The 26,426-nt window shown below is 39.6% G+C and overlaps 1 protein-coding gene across 4 annotated transcripts in view; it reads right to left on the bottom strand.

Annotated features, from left to right (window-relative positions):
* The window catches only part of LOC126475254 (histone deacetylase 5), a 454,388-nt gene that overhangs the window by 35,409 nt on the left and 392,553 nt on the right, over positions 1–26,426 (bottom strand). For all 4 annotated transcript variants that reach the window (XM_050102967.1, XM_050102965.1, XM_050102964.1 and 1 more), the window contains 8 exons: positions 25,370–25,514; positions 21,619–21,857; positions 15,618–15,767; positions 12,780–12,903; positions 9,981–10,481; positions 6,840–7,003; positions 3,069–3,188; positions 1,274–1,396 (listed from right to left, as the gene is read on the bottom strand). In XM_050102967.1, coding sequence (XP_049958924.1) covers positions 1,274–1,396; positions 3,069–3,188; positions 6,840–7,003; positions 9,981–10,481; positions 12,780–12,903; positions 15,618–15,767; positions 21,619–21,857; positions 25,370–25,514 — 1,566 coding nt within the window. The remainder of the gene's footprint in view (positions 1–1,273; positions 1,397–3,068; positions 3,189–6,839; positions 7,004–9,980; positions 10,482–12,779; positions 12,904–15,617; positions 15,768–21,618; positions 21,858–25,369; positions 25,515–26,426) is intronic.

The following is a 26,426-nucleotide window of genomic DNA, read 5'->3' on the forward strand; positions in this document are numbered from 1 at the left end:
AGGCAGTGACTTGGACTACACCATGTTAACATATGAAAACACAAAAATACAAATATATTATTATTATTATTTGCCACACACACATATGTAGAATCTATCATGACTGGTTATTGTAATCACATAGTCATGTCAAAAGTGTAAACAATATTGACAGATACAAACACAGATTGAACAAAAACATGAACTATTAACCAACTAGCAGCAGTTAGCTGTAGCATGGAAATAGTACAATTTAGCAGCACTACAGGCCCTTTGCAGCATAAATGAGAATCCTGAGGTAAATCACCATCACTATTGAGGATCACCAAATTAGAATAAGAGGCTACCAACCAAAGATGCTCGAGTTTGCTGTTTCATTCCTACATCACCATCTCCAGTTAGCTTTTGGTGAGACATTAGCCAACTTCCTTCATATTATTCTATCCTTTTTTACTCCTGAAATATTTAATTTTCCTTTGACTAATTTACAATTTTTAATCTGCTGAATTTTCTTCATAATTCTTCATTATTACTATTACTTTTGTTTGTTTAAATACAGTATACATTTGTAACATGGAACAACTGATGCTATTATAATTAAAATTGTAAAATGCACACCCTTTTCAAAAATATTATGTAAAAGGTCTTTAAACGCAATAAATAAATGAATACTAACCTTCCTCTTGTCACATCACTTCCCTTGACTTTTGAGACCACCCACCCCATCTGAGCAAATACCCACGGCATTCAATCCATGCCATCGGGATTAAAGACATCTCCCCCTTCCTCTAGTTTTGTGTGTGTGTGTGTGTGTGTGTGTGTGTGTGTGTGTGTGTGAGAGAGAGAGAGAGAGAGAGAGAGAGAGAGAGAGAGAGAGAGAGAGAGTTTCAGTTTCAATAGGTCTTGCTCTTAATATTTCCCATTGCCTAGCTAGCAAACCAATGTTAAATAATCACAAATGGGAGCTAGTGCTGTCTGCTATCTCCTAAAAAAAATTATTTTGTGACAAAACTAAATTTTATTTTTATATTGACATGACTGTTACAAGATGCACACTAGGGTGCTCGACATGTGTTTTACTGTTCACTTGAAAATGAGTTACAAACAAAATCAGCTAATCAAGGCTATATACATGCACATTTGTCAATAAATACAGTTCAGACGGGAGATGCACACAACAAATATTATAAACTGCATTTATCTGCCACATACTGCTGCAAATGCACATAAATTTAAGAACTTTGCAAAGAGATAAGATGAATATAATTAACAGCAAATGGACAACAGGCACTACCTTTGCAATGGGCATGACCACAGTCCGGAATGCAGCTAAGTACTCTGCATCGCCCATCGGAGGAGCCAGGCCTCCTGACCACGCAACGTTTACATTGAAACCCAAGCCTTCCGCCATACCACACTGTAACAGAATAGCAAACTGTTATTTTCTAGAGGCAATTCTTAAACTCTAAATTAAGCTTAAACATATCTGTTTATTTATCTTGTTTGCAGACAAACAAATTTGCTTTAGAGGTCGGACCCACAGCATAGCTAATAAATAACATGGAACAAAGGACAACTCAACCTTTCAGAACAATAGAATCCTTCTCCAGGGAGAAAAGAAGACGTGGTTACGGGAGGTTGGGAAGTGGCCAGCAGACAGCTCACATCATGATAACATTAGAGTTACACAAATATAGCTACACAACCTCATGCTGCCTCCCAATGTCACATAGGATTTATCAATGATTGTGTGAATCTTTCTGAAGTGGGGACGGAGGTAAGAATTTTCAGCAGGTGTGTGTATATAAAAAAGAATGTTATACTTGTAGAATCTTGTCTCGTGGACTTCACAAACTCAGTATGCTACATACACGAAAAAATGAAAATTATTATGTATATAACAGAGGGAAACATTCCACATGGGAAAAATATATCTAAGAACAAAGATGATGTGACTTACCAAACGAAAGCGCTGGCATGTCGATAGACACACAAACAAACACAAACATACACACAAAATTCAAGCTTTCGCAATCAACGGTTGCTTTGTCAGGAAAGATGGAAGGAGAGGGAAAGACGAAAGAATGTGGGTTTTAAGGGAGAGGGTAAGGAGTCATTCCAACCCCGGGAGCGGAAAGACTTACCTTAGGGGGAAAAAAGGACAGGTATACACTCGCGCACACACACACACATATCCATCCGCACATACATGGCTTGTGTCTGTGTCCGTGCAGATGGATGTGTGTGTGTGTGTGTGTGTGTGTGTGTGTGTGTGTGTGTGTGCGTGTGTGCGTGTGCATGTGTGCGTGAGTGTATACCCGTCCTTTTTTCCCCCTAAGGTAAGTCTTTCTGCTCCCGGGATTGGAATGACTCCTTACCCTCTCCCTTAAAACCCACATCCTTTCGTCTTTCCCTCTCCTTCCATCTTTCCTGACAAAGCAACCGTTGGTTGCGAAAGCTTGAATTTTGTGTGTATGATTGTGTTTGTTTATGTGTCTATCGACATGCCAGCGCTTTCGTTTGGTAAGTCACATCATCTTTGTTTTTAAAATTATTATGTATATTGAGATCAGATAGGATATGGCATAGGCCCTACACAAAGGAAAAAGACAAAGATAATAGAGTTCTTAAACAAGGAATTTTCTCATTAGAAGTTAAATAAGACAAAAAAAGATAGCTGAGGAAGACAAAAGTCATCTCCGAATATTGTGGTAGAAGGAAACATGTAAAATAATCATTTGAAGTTGGAATAAAGGATCAAATCGCTATTAGTACAAAACTCTACACCATCTGACACTTGAATAAAATGATTTTCTGTCCCTGCTTTTCATTTCTGCATTCTTCCCATCACCATCAAGTGAAGACATGTCAAGTTCTGAAAGCTTATGGTATGTCAACTTTCAACACTTTTGTCACATCACATCAGTGTCAACCATTGGTTTGTAGGTTCCTTGCAGAGGCTTACTAAAAGCTGGCTTGTCACTTAGAAGCTTGTATCTACCTCAACTATTTCACAAGATCCTACTGCCTCATACAACTGCTATTTGCAACTTTGACTGAAGTGCTCTTTTACTGAAGTGCTCTTTTACCTCTGTAGGTCCTCCTGTGCCTGGGAAAAAATTTCCATCATCGTGTCTATGGATTGATAAATACAAAATGCGTGGGTCATCATAGAACATCTGCTGGGTGCCATTTCCGTGGTGCACGTCCTAAAACATAAATTGTGAATGTTAGCTTACTGTGACAGATTCAGGTTACAGTTAGTAATAGCTTTATACACAGTTTTTAATACTGTAATCACAAAAAAGGGCTCTACAAGATAAAAGAGTAAAATCAATGTATATCCTATGTTTATATTTTAGGACAGTCCATAATTCAGGCTGTTCCAGCTTGCACATCTGCCATATGGCAATGGGCACAGACAGGCAGGGGTGAGCAAACGACTGACACGTGGGCAGTCTCACATACGCTCTGTCGTGTACGCTTTCATACTCCAATGGTTGGGTGTCTCGTGTACATGCAGAATGCATACAATACAGTCATCTGATGGGTGGCCTACACTATTTGCAACTGCCCGTGAGTGTGAAGAGGATAGCTGAGAGCACCCTTGCCCTTTGGGGCAGTGTTGGAACAGTCTGTATAATTGTTTGTATAATCCTTATTTATATTGGTCTTGATGACATCAAAAGTTGTTTTCAAACACTAATCTTCAGATTTCTAAAGTGTGTTGAATAATTCAAATTTCTAAAGAAAATGTTAAGTATTAATTTCAGCCCCTTTAAGACACATTTCTTGGCACAATATTCACATAAAATTTCTAAAAGAAACATAAAGAATAAATTTCTCCCACTTCTCCATATTCTATTCATAAAATAACTGGTAGTGTGGATGAGCCCATTTAGCTTTTGCTCTATGTAAATGTTTACTAGCTTTCCTCTGGGTCCACATTTATTTCATTGTTTTTTTTCCCACTACAGACCAAGTTGCTCTGGACTGGCATTTTGAGGGAAAGATTCCTTTTGAATGAAAACCTCTAATCACAGTGTGAGTGCAGAGTAGGTAACACTGTACATACCTTACCTGTCAAATCACATACAAATGACAGATATTGAAAAAATGACATTAACTGTACCTCCAATTTGTGGCAAACTACACAGAATACAGGACAAACACTGTGGAAAAGAATACAGCTTAAATTTTACAAAATGGTGACTGTTCTAGTCCTGTTGTACAGGAATGAAACACGCATATTAAACTCTTAGATCCATGTAATAGAAATGACGTCTCTACATTTACTAAAGAAATAATTGAAAGGAGACTACACACGAAATGATAAAATCAGAAACGAATTATAAATCTATCCAATAAGGCAAAAAACTGATGATACCAAAACATATGACAACAAGAACGTAAATCACATATAAAATTAAGTGTGCATTACACTTATTCCAGTTAATGTACAAAGAGGTGAGCTGTTCAACCAGAACAGGCAAGAGTCCCTAATATGCACAGTTGATGATGATGATGATGATGATAATGACAAGATGACATTATGACAAGGTAAACATCAAAACTGTACACAACTGTAATTCATCAACAATGAAGAAACATTACTTTCCCTAAGCATAGGGTATTCCTTAGAAACCTTACTCATCATCATCACAACTTCTTGTTCTTCTTTCTTTTTCCTCCAGCCATGTCTAGCCACAGCAACTGTTCTTCTCTGATAATACTGGTCTCTTCATTTCATAATCAATGTGATATTTGTTACTCCAAACATCTTATTTTAGTTTTAGTCCTGTACATCCCTTAAATTACGCGTGAATGGCTGGTGACGTCACACAAAATCATCGTCACTCATAATGCGAAATGTAGTTCATAAAGAAAGTCATTTTCTTTACAATTTGTTTTGCTCATTATGCAAACTGCACATTATGGGAGTTGCTTGTTAAGTTAGGTTCCACTGTATTCTTTTATCTTCTCATTATATATCTCTTTCTCTGCTCAGACTATTTTGACCCTGTCTTCTTCTGCTTATTGCCTTGGAATCCTTCCATTTTTAACACTTTCTTCTTAAGAATCTCTCATTTGTTGCATCTTCTTTACCTATGTTGTTTCTTTTCAAATCTTTCCTAACTTCTTGAATGCAGTCTACTGTTGATGTCTTGTCCCAAAGATATTTAAAAATATGTCTGGTTAACCTACTGGCATTCATTCTGTATAAATGTCCAAAAATTAGCAGACACTTCTCCTGTAGTGTTTCAGTTATGTTTTCTATGTTGCAATATACTTCTTCATTACTTCTTAATTTCCATACCTCTGTATTTCCTAGTGGTCTGAGTATTTTTTGAATGATTCTTCTCTCTAGGGCTTCAAGTCTGTGTAACTTGTGATTCAATATTAAACATTCACTTGCATAAAGACATTCTGGTTTTACTACTGTGTTGTAGTGCTGATTTTCAGATTTTTAGACAGAAACCTTTTGTTGTAAATGTTCCTAGATGTACAATATGCTCTCTCTCCATGTCATGTACTCTTTCTTCTACACACCTGCAGTTTATAATAAAAATCCTTCAAGAAAGGGGAAAGTTAGTTTCAGTTCTCTCTTTGAAGATTAGGAAAAAATTACACAATATCTGTAACACCAACACAATGTTTCTACAAATGTTTTTAAAGACCCTGCCTCATCTTCACAACGGTAGCATTAAGTTTCTAGAGCCAGATGACTAATTTGGTAGGGTGGTAATTTTGTTGACAGGCCACTTAAAGAGTTACAATTGAAATTCAGACTGTCATTAGATAATTTAAAATCGGCATTTTCGTATAACTTATACCATTTAAACAGAGCATACCATAAAAGTACTTAGGAGACACAACTGTTATCCATTTCCTGTATTATTGGCATTTGGAGTGACGTCTTGTGGCAGTGATGGGAGCTGCGAGGTACTGTGCCACCCGATCCGCCTGCCCGCAGCGCCAGTCCGGCATGAGCTATATTTTCTGTGCACCTGCTGAGAAGTATCCTCTACCGTGCAACATCCACGCCAAGCTCCTGTATCCACATAACATCAGTATGAAGCACCCTCTTCTGAGCAAAATCGGTATAGAGCACCCTCTACTTTACAACATTAGTAAGAAGCACCCTCTTCCACATAAAACTGGTATGAAGCACACTATGTCACATAAAACTGGTAAGAAGTACTCTCCACCATCAGCACTGGTACAAAGGATGCTCTGCAACATAACATCGGTACAAAGCACCCCTTTTGCAGAACAGTGATATCAAGCACCCTCTGCCACGCAACATCAGTATGAAGCACCCTAAGCCACGTAACGTGGGTATAAAGCCCCTCCATCACACAACATTGGTATAAAGCACACTTTACTACACAACATTGGTATGGAACACCCTTTGTCACACAATTCAGGGGCACAGGATATAGGACATGTATATAAGGCCACCTGACTGAAGCACTTCATCGCAGAAGCTACTGAGATTCAGAGATGTTCTGCCAATCATCTTTAGATGGCAATGGCATCAGTTTTACAATGGGAGGGACTTAAATTCATCACAGTTCAGCCAACTCGCAAGAAATATTTATAAATTCTATACATAAACCTTCCTTGTAAATCAGTCTACCTACTGGTGAAAATCGTGTCAAAATCTCTACAGTAGTTCCTGAGGTTTGGCCGAACATACAGACAATAGTGTTGTGTGGGATTTCAATTTATATATGTATAGAAGAAGAAGAAGAAGAAGAAGACAGATGGATAGAAGACCACAAACTGTTTTTTTTTTTTTTTTCAAATGATTGATTTAATATCAAATCTGAAGTAAATATTCTTGTAGTTCTACTCACCCAATCAACTACAAGGATCCTGTGTAGGTTTAACCTCTGTTGTAACAGTCGTGCTGCAATGGCCACTGAATTAAAGAAACAAAAGCCCATAGCCTGTGAAGCTTCTGCATGATGGCCTGGTGGGCGAACTATGGCAAATCCATTCTTGATGTCACCTGTTGCAGCTGGCAAAAATTTCAACTGTCAATGCATTTAAAGCAACACAAAGCAACACACACACACACACACACACACACACACACACACACACACACACACACAGAGAGAGAGAGAGAGAGAGAGAGAGAGAGAGAGGTGTGCACTTGTGCAGCAGCTAAACTGGATGGGTATGTAACAGTTGAACAACATTCTAGTAGGAAGAACTGTTTACAGGGTTTCATCCCTTATACAGAGATCAATATTAAAACAAAGAAATAGAAACAAATTTGAACACATTATCTAAAATTTTGCTGTTCCTTAGCGCAATGTGAGCAGTTGCAACACATGCACAGTCATTTTTCTACAATCAAAAGAAAAAGCCAAGAAGGAAAAGCGAAATATAGAAAAATGAATAAATAAGCAGGTATGTACCACTGGATCATAGCATCCAGCGGGCTTGCAGTATACTCGCTGGACACCATAAAGCGGCAGTGTATCTGGTAGTTTAATACAAATTGAGAAAACACTTTGTACGTTGTTAAATGGTATGAAATCTAACTAAGATAAGCCCAAGAATTATAAAATTTAGCTTACAAGAGCTGGTTACAGAAGACTGCAAATAACTTTTTAAAGTAGAGGGTGAGATCAGCTGCCAGTTTAGCTCCTCCATGTTACTGTTACTCTCCCTGCCATTACATAGACAAGCTGTTATCTTTTACTCTGATATATTGTACGTGTATTTGCGGTACCGTAATGTTGAATTAAACATACTTGCAGTGGAACAATATAGAGAATAATCAAAATTGACAGAATGGTCGGAGATAGTAGTCATGTACACGAGAGGTGTGCTTGCTTGTAAGAATGAATGTGCATTTTCCTTTCTGAAGAAAGCTTTAGCAAGTTCAACGTGTAAGTCTTTACTTTGTGGCTGTCTGCAACTCAAAGTGTCATCTTTACAGTGAGTACCAATTTGGCCTTTCCATAATATCATTAAATGGCAAAACAAAGCAATAAATATAGGTAAGCAAAATATTTGTATACTGAATGAACTATCTTCTGTTATCCAATGATTTTAACAAATATAAAATGGAAAAGTGCAGGTGCCAAAACAATGTTTCGTTACAATGAACTGTAGCTCCATTTTTATTAGTAGGCAAATATGGCTAGCAATGAAACTTCCTGGCAGATTAAAACTGTGTGCTGGACCGAGACTCGAACTCAGAATCTTTGCCTTTCGCGGGCAAGCGCTCTATCATCTGAGCTACCCAAGCATGACTCGCACCCCGTCCTCACAGCTTTACTTCTGCCAGTACCTCGTGTTTCCTACATTCCAAACTTTACAGAAGCTCTCCTGTGAACATTGCAGAACTAGAACTCCTTAAAGAAAGGATATTGCGGAGAAATGTCTTAGCCACAGCCTGGGGGATGTTTCCAGAATGAGATTTTCACTCTGCAGCGGAGTGAAAATCTCATTATGGATGGCTAACAATGTCTCTAAATACTGTATCTAGGCTTATATTTTGACTTAACTACTAGTTCCTGTAGTCTTTATCTTCCGGTGCTGAAGATGGTAAGAACAAGTTATATTTGCTGGTATTTTCACAAGAGAACAGTTTCATGTCATCTGATTTTTTGTGTTCTTAACACTGTTAATAATACATTATTATTTCTCTTCTTGTCGACCTGTGGTTGTGTTTGACGGTCAACATTCAGAACTACAGCCGAATGAGACTCAAAGGTATATCTCGCACACAACAAGCAGTATTTAAGAGTTAACATTAATTAATTCCCTGTAAGTAAATAAATAAGACAACCACTAATGCAGTAGTATTCTCACCAATAAGTGCAGATGCACTCTTCTATATCATATTTAACACATTTCACATATTTGTTAATTAGATGGACATGACCTAGACCTATATTTTATGAGTTATAAACATAGAAAATCTAATGAAACAATCTTAGTAGTGTGATGCTCTAACGAAAAAAGTACTAATTCATTCTTCTGTCATTTTATCTCTAAATTTGTACAACAACAGAGGCAAGAAAACTTTATATGTTCTTGGGAGTTATACATTGACTAGCACTCCATTTTCTGTTCCAGTCAATTCTTCTTTCTAAACAGATTTAACCATCAATGAGTGGGAACTGTCACGGAGTAGAGGGCATGCTGTTTTGTAGCCAATATCACACTAAATATTTTCATTTGGGTGGGGGGAGGGGGGGGGGGGGAAATAAGGGGGAGGGGAGCGTGGCAGTGCACAGACCACAGGGAAAACTGAAGATGCCTTCTCTTGAAACCGCAAAGTACTAATCAAGAACAGTTAGGGGAGCGAGGAGTGTGAAGGAAAATTCTGTGTCCTTCAAGCACAGCTGGAAGAAACAAGAAAGGAATGGTAAGCATTGGGAACTGGCAATTGGCAGAAAGTCAGGGAAAAGAGAAAGTAATCTGGTAGTTCCATAATAAGCACAGAAAATTTGTGTCAGCCAGTGCCAGAAGTAGGCACCGAAGGGTTACAGGAAAATTTAGGAACAGCATATGAGGGCATTGATGTGATCACACCAAGTGCAGGGCTCAGTAAAGTGATATAGGGCTTAAGAATCTACACAAGAGGATCACCTACTGATGGTGGGTGGGGCAGGAGACAGGCTAGACTGGGATGGGATATATATAACATATGGTTACAATAGCCATACACCAATGTGCATTTTGTCGAGATGTTCCAGCGTCTCTATTGACCCCACTTTAATGGACTCATGAACTAAAGTCGTAAATGGCAATCACGGCAGCAGACTTCTCTTATGTTGTACCAGTATTGTTCATGACTATCGATAAATCGGTTTCACAAAACACAGACTGCTTCTAATCTGGTGCGAGAAAGGAAGTTGGGACAAGCAATTAGTGAAGTACGAGTGTCAATTCGTACACTCTGAAATACACATTGCCACAACCTGAAATAAATAAACTAATTGTGCACTTATACATTCGACAGTAAATCTTACCTTTGAAAGCCAGGTCCACCACACACCCGACTGCCGTGCGTGCTGCTGTCGCTGTGTGAACGTCGTTCCAGGTGGTGTCCGAATCCACGCCGACCCCTCCGCATGGCAGCCGCACGAAGCTCTTGACCGGTAGCTGCGACAGCTTGCCGACGTCCAGTTTCTGCCTGTTGAGCGGGCTGGTGCCGAACAGCAGGGCATGTGCCTCCGAGTGGCAGGCACGGATCTCTTCGAGTGATGCCTTGCGCGCCCGTGGGCGCTGGCAGCGTGCCACCAGCCCCGTCTCCAGCAGACGTGCCCACACACTCTGCAGGCGTCCGCCATGCTCCGGGTGGCCTGAGTTGTCCCCACAGACACAGGCATGCTTCAGCATGGCCGAGTCAAATGCCAGAGCCGTCCCGGATGTGGGGCCAGCTCCCTCACTGGCACCTACGGCTACCAGAGGGCTGGACAGGGCTCGTGCCAGTGGCCTCCCAGACACTGACGGCCGGCCCAGAAATGAACCTGTGGTCGAACAAATTTTTTGTTCCTCGAGACCAGATAATCCTGTAGGTCTTTAATAATGACATACGTGACTGAGCAACGTGAGGAAAGCATAATTATTACACAAGACAATGAAATATGAGCCCAATAACGAGTGTACACTGTGAAGCGAAGAGTAAGTTTTTTCATAAATCGCATAACTCAATAAAGAAAACAAAAGTAATTAAAACTCCATTTAAAAATATGTTGCAAGAGTGTCTCATGTAGAAATGTATCTACAGTATGAGTTTTTACATGACAATTAATGGAAATCCCAGGTTGGAATATCAACAATATTACAAAAAGAATAGAGTGCTACTCACCCAAAGCCTTCTTCAACATGAAAACACACACACATTTACACAGGCACCTCTCGCACTCATGACCGCTGCCACTGGCAGCTCCGACTGTAATCAGTTCTGGTCAGAGCTGTCAGTGATAACAGTTGTGTGCATGAGGTGTGCTTGCCTGTGTGAATCAATGGGTGTGTGTTTTCTTTCTGAAGAAGGCTTTGGGCAAAAGTTGTACCGTACAATTGTCTTTTTGTTGTTTCTGTCTGCAACTCATGGGGTTATCTTTACAATGAGTAGCACTCTATCCTTCTCCTAATATTGTTGTTTATATTACAATTAAATGTAAGATATTACATTATAAAAAAATATGTAACAAGACACATAAACAGTTTTTATGTGAATTTAGAATGTGATCTTGTATTTTACTGTAACTATACGCTGTATTAACTGCAATAAAGTCTTGATATAATGTTGTGAAGGATACCAATAACAAATTATGACTAATACCCATCTACTCACAATGATAAGTTTTGAAATTTTGTGTGTGTGTGTTTGTGTGTGTGTGTGTGTGTGTGTGTGTGTGTGTGTGTGTTTGTCCGCGCACACACACACACACTCACACGCGATGGGAGGAAAAGAGCTACTTCTCTTCTACTACTTAGCTGTCACATACTTCAAACATAATTTTACACAGAACACGATCATCTGTCTCTACACTGGCGAAGTCACCATCTGTTTAACACAAACATTTGAGTTATATGTAATTTACATCCCTGAGTGCCATTATTGTAATAATGAATGGCTAAGGAAGTATTGTTTTAATTTGTTTCTGAATATCTGTAGATTTCCAATTTCCTGCCTGATGTCTACCAGACTCTTTCACTATATTATAAGACACTTCATTCTGAGCCCCAGACAGAGGTGCATACTCCACACAGAAATGATTTTTGCCTCTATTATTGTGGCTGGATATCTGACAGTTCAGCCTAAATGCATTCTTATTAGTAACAAGTTCCATTAGGGAGTAAATGTTTTGTAACATTACATAAGAACCCAAGGGTTCCTGAAGAGATTAGTATAAAATGTTTGGTTACCTATAGTACACTGTGTTTTTACTTCATGTTTCTAAAGAATAAATACTTTTTTGAACTTAGCTGAAATGCCACAGAAAATTAAGTCATAGGAGAGTAGTGAGTGAAAATATCCATTGCTAGCAAGCAGGACTTATCTACGTGCTAGTAGCACCTCAATCTATTATCCCTCTGGACACCTAGGAACTTCACAAATGGAGACTCATTTAGTATGTGTCAGTCCATTTCTACTTCTGATTCCCGCAAGTCATTTTCAGTTTTTTGGGATTACATAACATAAATCTTTATAAGATTAAAGATAAGCTGTTTCTTGTGAACTGACTGTAAAGCATGTTCCATTATTTTTCTAGAAGTGTCTTGTATGGGTGTATTTGGGCCCTTTAATATTGTCAACAACAGACATCACACTTTTTGAAAAGTCCTCTAATGCTCGCAGCAAATAATTTATGTAGGTAAGAAACAGAACTGGGCCAAGCACTAAACCTTGTGTGACACCATTAACATTTCTATGCTCCAAATTTAGTTTTCCACTGCTAATAAACAGTATCAAACAGCACATAACAAATTTCAGCCTTCAGTTTCACACAGACTTTGCAAAAACTGAATACCTCAAGTGACCACCATCAGATTTCCCAGTGTAAACAAGAGTGTGCAATACGTGCGTCATTATGTCAGCAATTAATCATTACATATTGTGTTTAACCCATTTGAAAACTATTTGGTCTCTAGGCTGAAAAACTTAGTTCAAAATGGGGTTCTGAAAGTTCATTTCCGCTGAGCCTTGTCCTCTGCCATCTTCAGTCTGTTAGTATTCTGAAGTTAACGCAAGAGACACGAATGAAATACAATAGTGTGCGATAATACGTGCCATCATGACGTGGAAAGGCTGTACTTACCATCACTGCCCTGTGCCGTGTGTCTCATCATGAGGTCACGCTGCTGCTGCAAGAAACGCTCGCGATCACGCTGCTGCCGAGACATTTCACTTTCGTCACTGCGGCGATCTGTGAGATCAATAATCTGAAACAAAAAAAATGGTTTGACAGATCTGATCTGTTACAATGGAGCCAGTTACTGTCACACACAGAACTGCATGACATATGCTTTTCATTTTGGAATTTAAAATACTTCAATGAATTTTGAGTTTTAGTTAAGCCAAAATAAATCCACAGCATAATAACGTAACAGTCAAAAACCAAACAATGACAAAAATGAGAGCAACAAGTGGCACCAGAAAGAGTAACAGCTGAACAGACAGTACAGTCACTGCAATATGTTTATTTGTAATTTCTGTCTACCTTGACATAAGTTACATAATAATTTTATTGCTTACTTCATTACATCTATATCTCTACCTACATAGATACTCAGCAATTCACCATACCACTACTAGTAGTAGTACTACTAACAGTACCACTACTAGTCATTTCCTTTCCTGTTCCACTCGCAAATAGAACAACAGAAAAATGACTGTCTATACGCCTCCGTATGAGGCCCAATTTATCTTATCTTTGTGGTTCTTACTGGTAATGTACATTGGAGGCAGTAGAATCGTTCTGCAGTCAGCTTCGAATGCTGGTTCTCTAAACTTTCTCAATACTGTTCCTCAAAAAGAAAGTTGCCTTCTCTCCAGGGATTTCCACCTAAATTCCTGAAGCATCTCTGTAATACTTGCTTGTTGTTTGAACCTACCAGAAACAAATCTAGCAGCCTACTTCTGAATTGCTTCAATGTCTTCCTTTAGTTTAACACAGTACAGATCCTGAACACTCTAGCAGTACTCAAGACTAGATTGCACTAACATCCTATATGTGGTTTCCTTTACAGATAAGCCACACTTCCCTAGAATCCTCCCAGTAAACCAAAGTCGAACATTCACCTTCCCTACAACAATCCTCAAATGCTCATTCCGTTTCACATTACTTTGCGATGTTATGTCCAGATATTTAAGTGGTATAACTGTGTCAAGCAGGACACTATTAATGCTGCATCCGAACAGTATGGGTTTTATGGGTTTCTGCATTTAGAGCTTGCTGCCATTAATCATACCAACTAGAAATTTTGTCTAACTCATCTTGAATCCTCCTACAGTCGCTCAACTTTGACACCTTGCCGTTTACCACAGTGTCATCAGCAAACAACAGTAGAGTGCTGCCCACTCCATCCACCAAATCATTTATGCATACAGATAATTCCTTCTCACATTTCTTCCTTTCTCTCATTATTTCCTAAAAATCTTTGTCTAAAAGTTTGCTTTAAATGTTGCTGCTGTTTCAGTTTTTGCTGGTTTCAGATTTAATAATTTTTTTCTCATCAATATTGAGTGCTCTTCCACACCAACAATTCTTCAATATTCGGGCACACCCAACAAATATTTTAGTAAACAAATTCTACCTCATGATTTACATAAATCTTTTCGTGTGCATGTCCACAGCACAGCATCTCTTTTGTTTGGTGGGTACCAATTTATGGGATATTTCACCAAAATACAGACAAATTTAACAGTTCTTTAAACACAGTTTTATTAGTCAAACATCAAATATTAAAAAAATAGAAATGGGGGCCCTCTACAGGGCATGATCATTCAATGTATCACCCTTTAGCATGAAAATGGTCTCTAATCTCTTTCTGAAGTGTACGGATGCACCACATTGTTAATCTGAATTCATGTCAGTGAATTGTGAGGCCCTTTGAACTACACTGTACACATGCATAGTAATTCAGGGGATTTAAAAAAGGGCTTTCAGGCGGCCAAAATTCCTTAGACCACAACATATAAAATTTTACCAAATTATACAAAAAACATCAAAGTTACCATTTAATTTTCTCCACTGATAACTAGTTTTGAGCCTAAGCTCATTACCAAATCATCCATTAAGAGCTGCAATACCATCCATTCCAACAGCCACATGACCATTCATTCCAGTAAACACATCTTGTAAAGTAGTGCAGGAATGAACTTCATTCACCTAACCATGCAGCTGTCTATAGCAATTGTAAAATAAGAAAACTGTAGCAGAATACAGGAAGACCTGCAGAGGACTGACATTGGTTTAGGTTCCAGCAGTCTATCATCAGCATAAAGAATTGTAAGGCATCTTGTAAATAGGTGGAAAGATAAAGATTCATTACTGTTTGATAAAGTTATTGGTGATAAATCACTGGAAACAATTAACACCTGTTAAACTTCTAGGTGTAATCATTTGAAGCAACCTACAGTGAAACAAACACATAAAATTAATTGTAAGGAAATTCGATAATAGACTGAACTTATGGAAATGTAGTTTACCCACGAAAGAGGCAGCTTACAAAACTTTCTTGAATATGGCTCATCAGTCTCAGACACTTATCATGTAGGATTAATAGAAAGGATCAGAAAATCCAATGACTAGTGGCATTTTACATCACAGGTTTGTTTAGTAAGCAAGGGAATTATGTGGAGGTGCTCATCACCCTCCCTTGGTAGGCATTACAAGATAGGCATTGTGCACCACAGAGAGGTTTAATGTTAAAATTCTGATATGAATGTTGGAAGAAGAGTTAGGCAACACATTACTTCCTTCCATATACATCCAACGAAATAACTGCAACTGAAAAATCAGAGAAACCAGTGCTCAGCACTCATATAAAAGTTTATTGACAGTTATTCTTCCCACTCGTTGTTTGCGAGTAGAACATGATACCAGAAGTACCCTCCCCTTCCAATTACACACCAACTGAGACATGAGACTGACCTCGGCTGAGTCATCAGCCTCCACCTCTGGGGCCTCGTCCAGCTGTCCAGCGGTGATCCCGCCGGGCCCACCCCCACCAGCTGCTGCAGCTGCAGCTGCAGCTGCCTGACTGCGGCTGCCAGCCCGCGTCAGTACTGTCTGCCGAATTTGCTGAAACAATGTAGCAGCACCTCAGTATAATTAAAAATTTTTTTGAAAAACAGGACAATGACATAGGAAATATTTTTCTTTGACAGCTCAGTCTGTTCTTTTAGCTTTAAATGCCTTCTCTCCTTCATATGCAGCATTTAAATCATTCACTGTCAACATTCAGTATCAAACTGCCAGACAACTGTACTACTTTAATTTCATTTACAGTAGCAAGAAAAAGTAGTTAATTTTTGGGTCACATAGACTTTTGAACTCTATAAATTCCCTAAATTACCACTTACTGTCTCCGGAAACCATTTAGGTGAGTTTAATGACAAAGTAAGACGTTCGAAGATGACTTCCATTACTTTCAGTGAATGCTCCAATCTCGCTTCAATTAGTTGATGTGTTTATGGAGTTAAGGGGAAGAAATGGTCGTTCGAAGACTGGCACAAATGGTCCTCTCTCTCTCTCTCTCTCTCTCTCTCTCTCTCTCTCTCTCTCTCTCTCCCCCCCCCCCCCTCCCTCCATGAAAAGCAAAGTGACCTCTGTCACAGAGTGAATGACATGTTGGTGAAATTCTTACAATGTTTTGCCAATGGAATAGTATATATAATTCATTATTACATTACAAATTTTGATGCACAAACAGGTAGTTGGATGAGAGAAAGTCAACCATCATCTTTGTCTTATATAAACTAGGAGCATATGCAAAGCCACAGTACAACATCATAAGTAGTCTGGGTATGAAAATAAAAATTAATGTGCAACATGCAGAAAGGTGGTTTCTTGGCAACTACTACAGTTTATACACAGCTGCTGTGAAAAATTCCCACTGCAAGAAATATGTTGATAAATAAAATAGTTTCGGTCAATGAAATTCCTACCATGCTAGAAGCAAACAAGAAACTAAAAGGCCAACAATTAATCTTCATCTCTTGTTCGAGAATATCTTCTCTAATTAACGTCACGTCCTCAGTCACTCTCAAGAAATCAGTATCAGTCAAGGCCAGAAATAAAACACCACAAGACATGTTTTTGTCTTGTGGTGTTTTATTTCTGGCCTTGACTGATATTGATTTCTTGAGAATTTGTATCAGGACAAGAGCACAAATACTAGTTCATGAGGAAAAGATAATGGAATGGACATTTGAATTAAATGAATATAATTTGGGGAAAGTAGGAGCTGAAGAACAAGGATGAGCTGCAAGTTGCAATGATGAGATCCTTCAGATACGTCCAAGATCATCAGCATTAGTGATTACTCTAAATGAATCTCCCAGGAAAAAAAACACAGAAGAATGAAATGCAACATCTCCAGTGACTGATATAACAACATCAAATGCTCCATTTGATATTATTATGTTGCTGGTAACATATTTAAATCAGCATCTAATAGTGATTATCAATACAATACAGCCTATGCAAGAAACAAAACATAAAGACTACACTCAACCTTGTACAAAAATGCATCTCCTGTGCCTTATCTTTCCAGTCACCCACCAACTCCCAAAGTCCCACCATCTGGTCACAGAGGAGCATTCCCCTCCTGACTCAGTACCACCCAGGACTGAAGCAACTGAATTACATTCTCCACCAAGGTTCTCTTGGTGTGCTCTGAAATTAGAAATGCCCAACTCACTATCCTTCCCACCCCTCTCATAGTGGTATTTCACCACCCAAAGAACCAACACAATATCCTCATCCATCTGTTCACAACCCCTGCTCCCAACTCCTTGTCTCATGGTTCATATCCCTGTAAAAGACCTAGCTGCAAGACCTGTCCCATACCTCCTCCCACCACTACCTACTCCAGTCCGGTCACAAACACCACCTATTCCACCAAAGGCAGGCCTACCTCTGAAACCTGTCATGTGATCTACAAGCTCAGCTTCAACCACTGTGTTGCATTCTACATGGGTTTGACAACCAAAAAGCTGTCTGTCCGCATGAATGGGCATTGACAACCTGGGGCCAAGAAAAAACTGGACCACCCTGTTGCTGAGCACGTTGCCAAACATGACATCCTTCATTTTAATGACTGCCTCGCAGCCTGTGTCATATGTATCCTTCCCACCAACACCAGCTTTTGTGATTGAGCAGTTGGGAACTTTTCCTGCAATATATCCTATGTTCCCGTAACCCTCCTGGCCTCAGCCTTCGTTAGTCATTGTCCTCACCAGTACAGCTTCCCTGTTCCCATTCCAGCACTATAGAGCCCTCATTCCACCATCGTACCCAGTCTTTTTACTTCTCTTTTTTTTCCACTTTCCCCTCTTTCCACCTCCCCTGCCCACCGCCTAACTTCCCAACTGGAAATGGCTGCCATACCCTCTCTCCACGTCGTCCCACACACTCCCCAGCAGCACTGCACTGTCCACCACCCCTATCTTACTATCCCTCCCCCTTCCCGCCCCAGCCTTCTCCTTTCCCTCACCAAGTCGCCACTCCCATCATGCGCTGGTGCTGCTGCTCGCAGTGTGGGATTCAATTTCATTACTACTCAAGGTTATTGCTGCTCTGCTCGGCAAAATGGCCAAGCAAGCATTCACAAGCTACAAATTTATCCACACAATATTGCAGATTACCCCATAATAAAACTGATAGATAGCTTCAACTTCTTCATTCATAATATGAAGTCAGTCTATCGCTGTCAAGCAGAGTAAGTGTTATGACAGGCACAGCGTAAATTCCAGACATTGACTGAATATGGTCATCTCTATGAAACTCTTTTCCAAAACTTATTATTTCTGTGTATGTCTACCGCAATAGCTGATCTGCACTTTTGTGCCAGACTCTGAAGCAATGAATTCTCCTGCCTCTCCCCACCTCTCACACAATAGCACCAATCAGCTTCCTGAGATCCCCACCTTACTAGATAGCTCGACGAGTATAAAACAGTTACGAATCATTGTGTAAACACTGAATCACTAATGTGTATTACATGTATAACATGTAGCCCCCCATTGAACATTAGAATGCTATATGAATTATCACAGACAGTTTAAACTAATAATGTATCAATGCGGGTATGGTATTAAAAAATTTTTAAAAAAATCAAGATTTTAAAATAAAATTTAAGGTTTTTTCCCCGAGTTTGAAAATTCCCGGCTTTTTCCAGTTTCCAAGATTTCAAGATTCGCAGCACACCCTGTATTCCCATTAGCAGCCACATCTAAGTCATGTGAGGTTATCAGAATACAAGCATCCAATCATTATTGAGTATTCCTCAAATTTGGAAGCAACTGAGAGGAATGCCACATAACAGGACGCACAGGTTACATTATGTCGATGTAAGTAAACAAAGGGTGATTGTACGGTGGGTTCCTTTATTGTTTACCAGAGAGATGACAGCTGACATATTGTGGGACCCTTCTCATCCATCCAAGGTGAACATATACTACTCACCTGCCCAAATGGTGCATTGTCGGCACACCCAGCTATCAGCGTGTACCGATGTTTACAGCAATTCGTCAGTCTGGCTGACCCTTTTTGATGCTTTGAACACCGGATGACAGGAACCCTGCATTCATGTAATATCTCCCACATTTCATACAGTGGAGCAGTTCATTCTGTACTCTGTACCAAGGTGGTGATTTTGCATGGTAAGACTGTTCGCCACTTTCTATTGTCCAGCACCAAACGGGCAAGTGATCTGCCAGCACTGTTACAATCTGCAGAGACCCTGTAATCAACACATTATAGGAGTTGACTGGAGGTGACAAGTCTCCCCTGCACTTACAGTATGCCTCAACACAATCTCATGTGAAAAGCCCTGCACCTATGTAGACTGTTGGGCCAAAGCCAGTAACTGACAACATTCCAGTCACATACTGTGCTTATTAATTTCATCTGCCTGGTGACAGTCACAATTACAACAGATACTGCTAATTCAGCTACTTACAAGCTCAAATTTATAAAGCTCTGAGATTTGTTATCTGATCCATCATAAGATTTTTTTCCATCACATATTATTTCTTTCACCTATGGCAATGATTTGTTAATGTGAAAAATTCTAAGCTGTATGCAGTTTTGAGTCCACTTCCACTGTATGCCCCCTTATTCTGACAGGACAAAGGACTCTACATATGCACCAATTTATCAGCCAACTGAGCGACAAATTGGATATGTTTAGGTGCTTTGGATGACTGACTGACCAATTTTTCTTGTCAGCTGTTAGCTGGGTATCATCACACTACAGCCCAACAGAAGTTCATCTCCTGCATCTGAGGACCACTGTGAACTGCATGGCAGAGGATATGTCCCACTATAACAGTTATTAGGGATTTTTTCCATTCCATTCACATATGGAGTGCGGAAAAAACGATTTTTTACATGCCTCTGGGCATGCTGTAATTAATCTAATCTTATCCTCATGATCCATAGGGAAATGAAATGTAGAGGCTTGTAGTAGATTCATAGAGTCATTTAAAGATAGTTCTTGAAACTTTGTCAGTAGACTTTCTCGTTTCTTCTTCTAATCTGAAATGAGTTTCTCAGACTTATAGGTGACACCTTCTATGCTACATATATAAATAAATTAATAAATTTTACACGTATATTGTTTGTTTTGCTTTACGATCATGTATTTCATGAGGAAACTAAAAGTCATGTTGCAGGTTTCAAGAATCATTTTAGTAATACCTGTGAGGACACAACTGCATTGAATTTGAGGGGTTTCAAGAATCATTTTAGTAATAACTGTGAGGACACAACTGCATTGAATTTGAGGTCCTCATAACTTTGACCACTGGCTAGAAACCATAATGTAGATAACAGCCTCACTCTGCAGGTTACAGTTTCTCTCACAACTGTATTCTTTTTCATCGAATATGGTTTGTTGATGTTCAGTAGCTCCAAAACACACGTTCCCTCATTCTTATATAATTCAAAACATCATCAGCTTCCAGCTCCTTTAGTAACAGACCATGGGTGAATTACTGTCTCTGCATTAGCCGTGTCTTTGCCCACAGCTTTCACTTGGCTGCTTTGGCTTCGCTGCTCTAAACAACCAAGGCAAATCACAGTTCTTGGGTCTGTGTAATATCGAGCAGTATCTCTTAGAACATAATCTCAATCAATATTCCTGCAACAATTCAAAACCAGCAATAGGACAGGGCAGCACTGTAATCACCAATTGCAGTTGTTCAGGACGTGTGTACGCTGCAACCAAATTGGTGCGTGTGTCGGGCCCTTAAGTCACTTCAAAGGACATAGGAAGGCAAGGGCATTCCATCCCCAATTGAACTGTACCTAGTAAAGCAGTGTGGTATTGAAACTGACCTTTGGATTGATAACAGCTTTACTTTTACCAAGGGGCGTAACCTTATATCAGGGCTGCACTGTCGTTCAAGCTGAGCAACCTAATAAACTGCAAATAATCTTATGTCAGGGTGGAGAGATTATACTTCAATGAAGTTCATTTCTTATAGGAATCAGTAAGTAACAGAAAGTTTTGAAGAGAAATTATGAAGATCAAGGGCAGAAACAATACGATATTTTATTTGGAAAACAAGGCATCATTCTTTCCCTGTTAAGACTGAAACTTGATAAATGATGTGCATTGTCTGACTAATTAGCAGGTGACTATACTGTCTTAATAATTTTCCATTGTTCAATTTAACAAAAATGTAAACTGTTTGAGAGTAACCAAGCAATGATATTTCATGTTGTACACACAGAAGCACTGACTGCATCAAATACTAATGTACACAATTTGGTGCATAAGGCGGAAAAACAGACAAAACTGAACATAAATACATTACACCATTCCTCACTGCCGTGCTGGGCTGGTACAGCCAGAAATTAACACTCCACAGTAGTAAGGCACCAGTAGTGAGAGATCAGAGGAGCACTTACAGCCAAGGCTTACCTGTCTCAGGAAGTTGTGCTGCTGCTGTTGCTGCTGGTGCTGGAAGTCGTCATACTGAGAAGGAGAGTGCGACGGCGGCACAAGCGCCAGCACAGGGTGGCCCAGCGGGAGCGGTGCCGACTGAGTGCGTCCCAGTGGCCGGCGATTCAGACGGGCGTGTGCTACCTGTGCATCTGTAATGCCGGGTGCGGTTCCGAGGGTGGCACTGCCACCGGCATAGCTGTACTCACCGTCGATCACTGTCAGAAATGAGGCACTACTTCAGCTGTGAAATGTGGTATTTTTCATCTCGTTCCACATAAATTTCTATCGAGGTTATTAAGAGATGAAGCATGAGCTCGGACCTGGTAAAGATGGGGAAGGATATTGGCAGTGCCCTTTCGATGAAACTGTCCCAGCATCTGCCCCAAAATGATTTAGAGAAATGACACAAAATCTACATCTGAATGACTGGACAGTAATTTGAACTGCATCCTCCCAAATACAAGTCCCGTGTCTATCCACTTGCCACCCCACTCGATTGGAGCTTTATTGACAATTCTCTATTAATTTTCTCATTTCCCTCTGAGCAATACTCAAGTTGATTAACAGCTCAGAACACATGTAATTTCAGTCAGTCCATTAACGGGTCAGTATAATACAAGGTGTACTACTTGGCTTCCACCGGTTGCCAATAGGTGGCGACAACACAGTAAGTAGTGGTTGAAAGAAACAGATCGCAGACGTCAGGCAGTTAGCTTGGACCTCACCAACATGAACTAATTCAAACATTAGTCGATTTGTGTCTGCATCATAAAGTTGTTCTTGATTGAAAATGTCATTTGCAGGAGGTGTTACTGGTTTGTTTCAGTATGAAGAAAACAGCAGCCGAGTCTCTTCAAATGCTCTCAAGTACGTTTGATAAGAATGCTATTAATGAAAGAATATGTCGTAAGTGGTTTCAACGCTTCAAGAACGGTGATTTTAATGTTTTAGACTGGCATAGTGGTGGAAGAGAGAATGCTTTCGAAGATGCAGAACTGGAGACATTGCTGAATGGAGACTTGTGTCAAACTCGAAAAGAATTTGCACGATTAGTGGGAATGATACAGCAAGCCATTTCAAAACATCTCAAGGCTATGGGCAAGATTCAGAAAGAAGGAACTTGAGTCCTGTGTAAGCTGAAACCAAGAGACATTGAACGGTGTTTGTGAACAGTTGCTTCAGAGGCAAAAATGGAAGGGATTTCTGGATCGCATTCTGACTAGAACAAAAAATGGGTTCATTACAATAGCCCTAAATGCAAAAAATCATGGGAATATCCCGGCCATGCTTCCATGTCAACAGCTAAACCGAATATTCACGGCTCCAAGATCATACTCTGCATTTGATGGGACCAGATCGGTGTCACGTACTATGAGGTGTTAAAACCAAGTGAAACAATCACAGGTGCTCGTTATCAAATGCAATTAATATGCTTGAGCAGACTATTAAAGACAAATGGCCGCAATACAGCAAGAGGCACGATAAAGTGATTTTGCAGCACGTGAACGCTCGACCCCACGTTGCAAAAGAGGTCAAAACATACTGGGAATTGTTAAAATGGGAAGTCCTACCCCACCTGCCATATTCTCCAGACATTGCTCCCTGTGACTATCACCTGTTTAGATTAATGGGGCATGGGTTGCCTGACCGACACTTACGATGTCATGAAAACGTCACAAATTTGATTGATTCATAGATCGCTTCAAAAGATGAACAATTTTTTCTACGTGGGATTCATACACTGCGCAAAAGATGGGAGAAATTAGTGGCCGGCGATGGAAAATACTTTGAATGATATGTGTGTAACCAATTTGTTTCATTAAAGCTTCAAATGTTGGGGGAGGGGGGGGACATTGTATAATTTCATTTTGGTGGACTATCCCACACATCTTATTTCTCCTTACAGCCATATTAAAACAGTACACACAACTTCTCTTTTCACTAACTTTCATACAATTTCTTTGCTTTGAGAGAATATGTGACTTTAAAATCTTGCCAAATGCATGTGAACACCTTCACGCATAAAAAGTTTCAACATATCTAAAGCACTGTGCAGTCATCAGTCACAATACAGGAAATGTAATGCTCACTAAATTCTCATAATATTCTATTTGACCAGGAAAGCAGAGAAACTGAGTTATACACCTCAATAAAAGCAATGAACCTACAAATGTATTCGCAGTACACCTTACAAACATTCAGTCCTCCAATTCCACCATATCATCCGGAACTAAATACTATAGAAATGGTAGGGAAGTTATTAAACAACTGATTGGTATCAAATAATGTACATTTTAAACTCAAGAATGCTTGGAAACATTTCAGTCACTCCAGAACAATGACCTGTAATTTGTAGAAATGCACAAGACTTTTTTTTTAAATAAAAGTAGCATCTCAAATCACGATAAATGTTTGTTTTTAATTCTGGTTTCCAGTTTTGGTCTCTTAGTAGAACCTGTTAGCAGTTTGTGACAGTTACAACTTGTACTACACAGCAGCTGTGTGATGCAACACACCATTTTATAGCAGAACTAATGTTGTTAAGTGTATGTCAACTTGACCCATAGTAAATTTATGTACTTCAGAACCTTGATCCGAGGATGGACTAAAAGACCAAAACTGGTAAGCAGAATTAAAAATAAAAATACTACGTACAAGCACTAAGCTGCACGATAAAGACAAAAATTATTATTGTACGAGGTGTCAAAAACAAAACTGATGAGCATAAAAATTGACAAATGATTTAGAAGAACTGGTTCTCAACCTTCGTGTTAGTAATTCTGAAGATACCAGTGTCACTGATGGATCTGATCTCTTAAATTCTGACAACAATAAAAATAAATGTAACCTCATATATCGAATGTAAGTACGTATCTTCTCCTGCCCATTTTATCTTTCTAACAGGGTAGGATCAAAGAAAAGTGTCCTTCTCACAATGGGTAAAGGGCGTTTGCTTTGGGTCAGTTACCGGTATATCCCCTCCCTCTTTCCAGAGCCTAGTGGTCTTTTGGCATCCGTATTTTGTGAACAGTCAGCCCTATTGTGTTACCCTACCAATAAAATCACTTGCTGACACTCTGGCTGTGACCAAGTAGGCATGTAGCAGCCTGCAGAAAATGCATTCGTGCACAGGCCTTGGCAACTGCACAGCATTTAACTTCACCACTTTTAACAGAGAGGTGCTGGTCAAGTTATATTCTAGGCACTATGCTCACTGAAGCAGTGACCTCTCATTGGCCTTTCATTTGATCATTCCCCACAATTTATGATTCACCAGCATTCTGCCAATTGGCTCAAAATTCTATCTTTTACCATTTCCTCCATTAGTTATTGTCCCATGATACACCACAGTACTGGTACTCATTTTGAGTGAGTATCGAGCCTCGCTGAGAATAAAGCAACTGCTCTTGTTGCTCTGAGGAGGGGACAGCAACTCTTGCGTAAGAATCAGTGCCCATACATCATTAAGAGAGGTGTAGCACATGTGCTTCACTCATTCTGTAATTCTTAAGTTGTTTTAACCGTTATTATTCTCAGCTCTTTATCGGTCACCTTCTGTAGCATACAGACAGCATCCTAGTTTCAGAATAGCTTTCACTTTGTCATGGACTGCGCATCATTTTGAAAGTTCCTAGTGGATTAGAGACGTGGAAAGTAGGAGAGAGTTAGTGGCGAAATTGTTTTACTTTGTATTTGTAGTTTGAAGGTTCTCACATTCAGCAGTTACCTGGTAATGTTGGGTAGAAAGGCAGAGTCCCCGGCAGCATTTGACCAGTGAGTGGCATTCCCAGCCTGGCTGTGAAGGCAGCACGTACTTCCGCCTCTGACACTGTGCCCAACCCTGCACTTCCGTGCAAGTGTGTTGCATCCGGCTGAAACATTATAATATACAACTAACAAAATGTTACTGTCAAATTACCTTACTAAAGCCCAAACATTGTGCACTTGCACTTTCATTTAAACAATGACTATTTGTCATACAAAGCACTGATCTCAACAGAGATTTGAGGGAAGGAGGCCTCATGTATGAAGGTCATCCAGGAAGTAACAACCACATGGATTTAAAAAAATCAACAAATATATTTCATTAACACACATACAAAAACGAGGTTCACAAAATTGAAGATTACTTTATTTCTCTATATAATCACTTCCGTTTAAGCACTTGACACTTCTGTCCATGAGCTTTAGAATTCTCTCATCAATGTTGGCTGCCACCAGTCCATTAAGCTACCTCCCTCTCACCACCACTTCCAAAATGTTTTCTGCACAGGAACTCTTTGAGCTTCGTGGCAAGGTGAAGATTGCTAGTGGCAAGATCAAGGCAGTCGACTGGATGTTCAAATAAGTACATCCAAGCTGATACAAGAAGCCCTTGGTCGTAGCAGCAGTGTGAGTGTGAGCATTGTGACACAGAAGCATTGTACCACAATAAAGCATTTCACTCCCTCTAATTTGGGTTTCTCGCTGTAGTTTTATTGTTGCTGCTGCTGTTGTTGTTGTTGTTGTTGATGTTGATGTTGATAATGATGATGATGATGCTGTCATTGTGGTCTTGACTCTGACAACTGGTCCATGTTTCCATGCTACTCTATCCTGTGCAAGCTTCGTTATTTCTGAATAACTATTGCAACCTATATCCTTTCGAACCTGGTTACTGTATTAATCTTTCTTAAGGTGTCAAAACATAGATCTGCAGCAGTCATTATGTATTTTTGGAATGAAATCCACCACGAAGACACCCTCACAATCCAACAAAACAGTTACCAAACTGTTTACATTTA

Source organism: Schistocerca serialis, chromosome 4 (assembly GCF_023864345.2).
Source record: "Schistocerca serialis cubense isolate TAMUIC-IGC-003099 chromosome 4, iqSchSeri2.2, whole genome shotgun sequence".
Taxonomy (NCBI): domain Eukaryota; kingdom Metazoa; phylum Arthropoda; class Insecta; order Orthoptera; family Acrididae; genus Schistocerca; species Schistocerca serialis.